This window comes from Epinephelus moara, chromosome 22 (assembly GCF_006386435.1).
Source record: "Epinephelus moara isolate mb chromosome 22, YSFRI_EMoa_1.0, whole genome shotgun sequence".
Lineage (NCBI taxonomy): Eukaryota > Metazoa > Chordata > Actinopteri > Perciformes > Serranidae > Epinephelus > Epinephelus moara.
The window spans coordinates 34538674-34544440 of NC_065527.1; the positions used below are offsets into that span (position 1 = coordinate 34538674).

At 39.5% G+C, this 5767-nt stretch overlaps 1 protein-coding gene across 2 annotated transcripts; it reads left to right on the top strand.

Annotated features, from left to right (window-relative positions):
• Window positions 1-725: 725 nt before the first annotated feature.
• Window positions 726-5466, top strand: agr2 (anterior gradient 2). 2 transcript variants are annotated; one of them, XM_050034048.1, is made up of 8 exons: window positions 726-843; window positions 1746-1865; window positions 1971-2034; window positions 2137-2189; window positions 3032-3108; window positions 3649-3712; window positions 5013-5096; window positions 5183-5466. In XM_050034048.1, the coding sequence occupies exons 2-8, from the start codon at window positions 1757-1759 to the stop codon at window positions 5230-5232; spliced, it is 501 nt and encodes a 166-aa protein (XP_049890005.1). In that variant the 5' UTR covers window positions 726-843; window positions 1746-1756; the 3' UTR covers window positions 5233-5466. The 2 variants fall into 2 exon arrangements, with proteins under 2 accessions (XP_049890005.1, XP_049890006.1); XM_050034049.1 differs by having other exon boundaries at window positions 753-843; window positions 1750-1865.
• Window positions 5467-5767: the final 301 nt, after the last annotated feature.

The following is a 5767-nucleotide window of genomic DNA, read 5'->3' on the forward strand; positions in this document are numbered from 1 at the left end:
AGAAAGATAAATAAAGCTGATCAGTAGTTATCCACCACAGTGTCCCAACTGTTTCGGTTTATTCATATAACAGAAAGGAAATCCAGTTATGAACATGCAAAACAATAAGGTGTGCAACTACATCCCCTTGTAACCTGTAGCCTATAGGAGCCGTTCTTCCAGGTGTGGAGGAAACTGAATGCCAAATCCCCTTAAAAAAAATCTAATAATGTGGGGCGTCGGTATAGCGTAGTGGATAGCACCGGCGCCCCATGCACCGACTCGATGCCTCGCCGCAGCGGTCGGGGGCTCGACCCCGGCCTGCGGCCATCAGCCGCGTGCCACCCCCCCCATCCCACCCCGTCCCGCTCATCAAAGNCACAATTAAGAGTGCGCTGTTTATATAAATGGTGGAATACACACAATGTGAAGTATAACTCAATATAGAGTTCTGATACACTGTGCATATAGCCTAGATAACCTACCAAAGCAACATTTCAGACCAATAAAAATCTTTATTTGAATACTATAGTTAGCCTATATGAATTAGAAGAAGCGCTCTCGGTTATTATAGCGTATGCCGATTTCAAGGATTTATTTTATCATAACTTAAAATGTTAATGATCATGACCTTACATCACGATATATTTGGCAATACCCGCGACAACCTCAACTGACCAATTTTCCAAAGGGAGTTTGGTTTGAATAAGAATCGCAGTGCTATTCCGCTATGATGTGGGGGGATGGGAAGAGGGCGGGACCGCAGTCCAACGGCTGTTTAAAAACGGGACAGGTGAGAGTGAAGGAAGAGCAGATCCTGCAGCTGCGGTCCACCTACAGTCTCACCTGACCCTTCCATAACAGGTAAGATAGCCTACATCATACTTACAATATCTTACCACCACTTACGACCATACTTCTCATATACTGCACTGTAGTTGTAGGGATAGTAGTCAGTTAATTAGCTTAAAGTTCAGTTGGCTGCTTTAAAATATGCTTAAAGAAAATGAAACAGAAGAAAAGGTAGCTAGGTGTAGTTATCTTTAAAAGAAATATTAAACGTTGTTAAGGAGGGATAAAAGTTTTAATTTGCAAGAAAGAAGGACAGGAAGGCTAATAATTATCTAGCTGATAACTAAAACTTAACAGATACAGCACAATTGGAAGTCAAAGTAAAGCATGAGTCATCACAGTGACTTGTGATGTTGCACTCTGTGGAAGTCTTAGAAAAAGTCTATGGGCTGCTTCGGTGTGGTCACTCTGGTGGTTCCATTTGTACTAACTGAAATGTTATTTTCAAAGTACAGCTCAGGCTATTTACTTTTGTCATTTTTGAAAAATGGGATTTTTGTTTAAGAGTCATCTCTGTATGTATCCAAAGAAGTCAGTCATTCTAATTCCAGCCATTCTATTATTTTAACTTTTAATAACTTATAAATAACTTGTTAATGTTGGCATAAACACAGATCCTAGTCCTGAAAGTGCATAAACAATACAATAACTCTTATTTCTCTTCACTTGTTTCCAGTGCAGTGAAAATGCCAACAAAATCATTTAAAGAAACAAATAAACAAACAAAAAACAATTACATATTCCTCTGTAGTAGGAACTAGATGTAAATCAACTCTTTTCTTTTTCAAAGGAAATGGAAAGTTTACATTTCTTCCATTCCTGACAAACGTGATTCCATTCTGATACTGTTCCTTCTTTTATCACACTGTTGGAATATTTTTTCCTCCTGCCTTTGTCTGTTCCTCATGTTCTAGTAAGTCTGAAGATGATCAAAGCGGCATTGACAGTGCTCTTGATCCTGGTGGCCATGTCTTCCACCTTTGGGAAATACATCCCGAAAACAGGCAAGAGGAGCGTTCAGACTCTGTCCAGAGGTTTGTAAGCAGCATCTGAATGACTGAGACTTAAATACATTGCAGTACATACTGAGACAATGCAGAGTCTGTCATTTATCTCTGATCGTGTCCATGTCCGTCCAGGTTGGGGTGATCAGCTAATCTGGGCTCAGACTTACGAGGAGGCTCTCTACTGGTCCAGGTCAAGGTTAGAAATGTTTCTAAGACTGACATCAACATGTTTCACTCTGACACTGACGTTCATTAAAGGTTAATGATTAAATGTAATAGGAGCTGATCTGTGTTTTAGAAACAAGCCTCTGATGGTCCTCTTTCACCTTGACGATTGCCCACACAGCCAAGGTAATTCTAACATCTGGATTCTGTTATTTGAGTTATTAAAGGAATACTTCACCATTTGTACATCAATTACTCACCCTGTGTTACGGTGAATTCATGAAGTACTTTTTCTTGCAGGCTAGTTGAAAGAAGAATCTGATAACTAAAAATAAATCTTTGATGAGTTTGAGTAAAAGAGGTCTGTGTTACACAACAACAAAAATATATCAGAACATCCGTTTACAAACTGTCACACAAGTCTTGCAGTAAAACCCAGTTCTCAGTTATTCAGTCATGTGCTCAGTATTTCCCAAACACATGACTTTTCATTAGAAAGCCTTACTATTTCAAACACCTCCACATTCTGAGTTGTGTGCTTGGGCATGTGTTTGAACTCTGCTCATGCATTCCACTGAGAGTATAAAGGTGCACTACTCATCTGTGCCTGAGACTGTTAATGTGGAAGTGTTAAAAATAGTAATCCTCTAGTAAAAATGCATTCATGTTTGGGAAGTACTGAGCATACGACTAGATAAATGAGACTTGGATTATACTACAGGAGCTGTGTGAGAGTTTGTAAATTGATGCTCTAATATAGTTTTGTTATCAAACAAGGTCCCTGTTACTTCAATTCACAGCGCATGACTAAATCATAAATTGAACAGTCTTGTTATGGATGAAGTACAGTTACTCATGCAGGAAAAATTGAAAAAAAAAATTGATTGAATTAAGTGCCAAACCTGTTTGAAGAGCAAGCAGTACTTTGTTTGCTCATGTGTGGTGTCATATCCTGGTGCTGTTCTGCACCAAGCTCAGGTGCTAATGAACTGAAACTGAACTGAATTGAAAACCTGTTTCACCCACAGCACTGAAGAAGGTTTTCTCTGAGGACGTCGAGCTCCAGAGAACGCTTGATGAGGACTTTATCATCCTCAATCTTGTGGTAAATTACAGGATTTTCAGATCTGGCTGAACAATGATGCATACCACTGAATCTTTCAAAACCTTAAAAAAAACCTTGTGTCATAATTGATTATATTGTTTGGCATTAAAGCCCATGCAAACTTTCTCCATACTATCAAATACTCTCCACTAAACAAGAAACAATTAAAATAAAAATTTAGCTTAGTTATTGTTTACCATGAGTTTAACTGTCACCATAAGTAAACACCTCCTCAACAGTCATCACATTGATATTCAGATGTTACTGAACTACGATTGGTACACAGAAATTTATGACATCACCTTTACAAACAGAGCCTTGCCCACTTAAAAAGGCACTTAAAAGAGTTCAGACAAAATACAATGTCTGGTGTCAAACCAAAACCCCAAGTGCTCTGCCTTCATTCATCACTCATAGGAAGCAGCTGATTAAGAGTATTTTTTTTAATTTAGTGATTTTTCAAAAACACTAATGCTCTAAGATGGCATGGTTCAGACTCTGATATGTTTGATGATCTGTTCTTCCTTTTCTCAACTACAGTATGAAACCACAGACAAACATCTCTCTCCTGATGGAAAGTATGTTCCCAGAATCATTTTTGTCGGTAAGAACTAGATTGCAACACCTGTTAACATGTCTCTGTCATAGATAAGGCTACTCGCCTTCAGTGGAACACTTTGTTTACTGTTATAACTCAAAGAAAATGTAAAAGAAGGAACACTTATGACAACAGTGACAGCTTTCAAGAAGCCACACTTTGGTGCCAGTTCTATTGGAGTCAATGAGGCAGGCACAGCAAGTCACAATATAACCCATCATATTTGTGTGGTTTCAACTTTCACTGAAAAATCTTTCCATTAGATTAAAAAACACACATTACGTGACGCCAACTGATTTTTAAAAAAATCTAAATATGCATGTTTGTTTTCTTTGTTATTGGTCTCCAAACAAAAGACCAGCAGACACTGAGATGCAGCTGATGAACAGAGCCATCATCTGTTTGGAAACCAATAACAAGGAAAACAAATGTGCATATTTAGATTTTTTTTTTTTTTTTAAGTCAGCATCATGTAATGTGTGCTTTTTAATGTGGTGGAAATATTTTTTCAGTCAAAGTTGAAAAAACAAAAGTATTATTGGTTATTGTGTGATTTGCAGTGTCCGCCACATTGACTCCAAGTGAGCTGACGCCAAAGCCCGCCTATCGAAGGGTCCATGTCATTGGTCCGACAGCCCATTGGTCCGACATCCCATTAGTCCGATGGTCCGTGCGCGGTGCTGAACGGCTCCCGGCAGGCTTATTCCTGCCTTGATGGTGCGACCAGCTCTGGGTCAGCTGGGAAAGGCTTGAGGCGAAGCAGGCTCACAGCTTATGTGATTTCGGAAAGGACTTTGGAACAATGGGTTTAATATGGTCGGAACAATGGGATGTCGGGCCAATGGGCAGTTCCCCTTATCGAATGCTGTCACTTGACTTATGACCTTTCCTTCTTTTATAGTTTCCTTGTTATAACTAACTACATCATTGCTTTTTAGTACTGTACATTGACATCAAGGCTGAAGGTTTCAGTTTTCACACGAAGCATCTTAGCTGCAAGTGTGTGAGTGGAAAGCATTTTGACCATTTGATACCACACTGTCACTTTAGATCTGTGTTTCCTGTCATATCATTGCCAGGGTATTCACTATGTCAAAACTACTGCCACTAATTATTTGTTTCTCCTGGGGCTCAGTATAATGTTAGTGTAACTGTAAATAGTTTTACGTTATGCTAACGGTATATTTTTCGATGTTGGTTGTAAGATGATTTGACCAATGACTGTACCCAGCAGAGGAGGAAGTATTCAGAAATACTGCATTACAAGTAAAAATCCTGCCACTCAGTACCAATAATGTCTTTACAGACCCCGCAATGACGGTGAGGGCCGACATCAATGGTCGCTATTCCAACCGCATGTATGCCTATGAAACGACTGACCTCAAACTCTGTAAGTGTTACAGTTAGCAGATTAAGTCTCTGCCAGCAGTGAAACACAGACTGAATGAATGTAACCATTTCCTGTCTCTCCCACAGTGAAGAGCAACATGCAGAAAGCCAAGAAGCTCCTGAAGTCTGAGCTGTGAGCATGATGACGAGGCATGCTTGACTTGTGGCCGCCAGAGTTATTTGTCACCACAGTTGGCAATAACATGTTGTCACTACAGTTTACACATGGAAGGCTAAGCACTGGAAAGTTCCCTTTCCTTACCTTCACTCGGAATGTTTCCTCCTTAAATTCTCTTCCTAAGTCTTACCCTTGTTATTATTGCTGTGCATCTCGAATGTCTTTTGAATAAATATGGAACTTACAAGATGGATAGTTTGCCTTTTTATTTACCCACAGATTGCAGGGAAGTTTGAAACTCAGAAGAATACATGAATAATACACAAAAGGATCACGGTACTTTAATGTAAAAGCACTCAGTAGTAAGTAGCACAACTTTTACTGTTAGTGCTACTGCAGACTTCTACTGGCTAAACCAAATATTAAAGGACTGGGTGAAATAAAGGAGGTATATACAAGCCTCAGCGTAGAGCTATTTTACACTAAGTGTTGGAGAGCTTAGCGATGCACAGGATAATCCCTCAGTACAGCCTGAAGGGTGCATTGCCTGTCAC

What these genes read in the sequence shown, in the direction of transcription:
- agr2 (XM_050034048.1), top strand. Translation starts at nt 1,757, where the DNA reads ATGATCAAAGCGGCATTGACAGTGCTCTTGATCCTGGTGGCCATGTCT. An exon ending in TTATCATCCTCAATCTTGTG is followed by an intron (nt 3,109 to 3,648) that starts GTAAATTACAGG and finishes TCTCAACTACAG; the next exon opens with TATGAAACCACAGACAAACA. An exon ending in TCCCAGAATCATTTTTGTCG is followed by an intron (nt 3,713 to 5,012) that starts GTAAGAACTAGA and finishes ATGTCTTTACAG; the next exon opens with ACCCCGCAATGACGGTGAGG.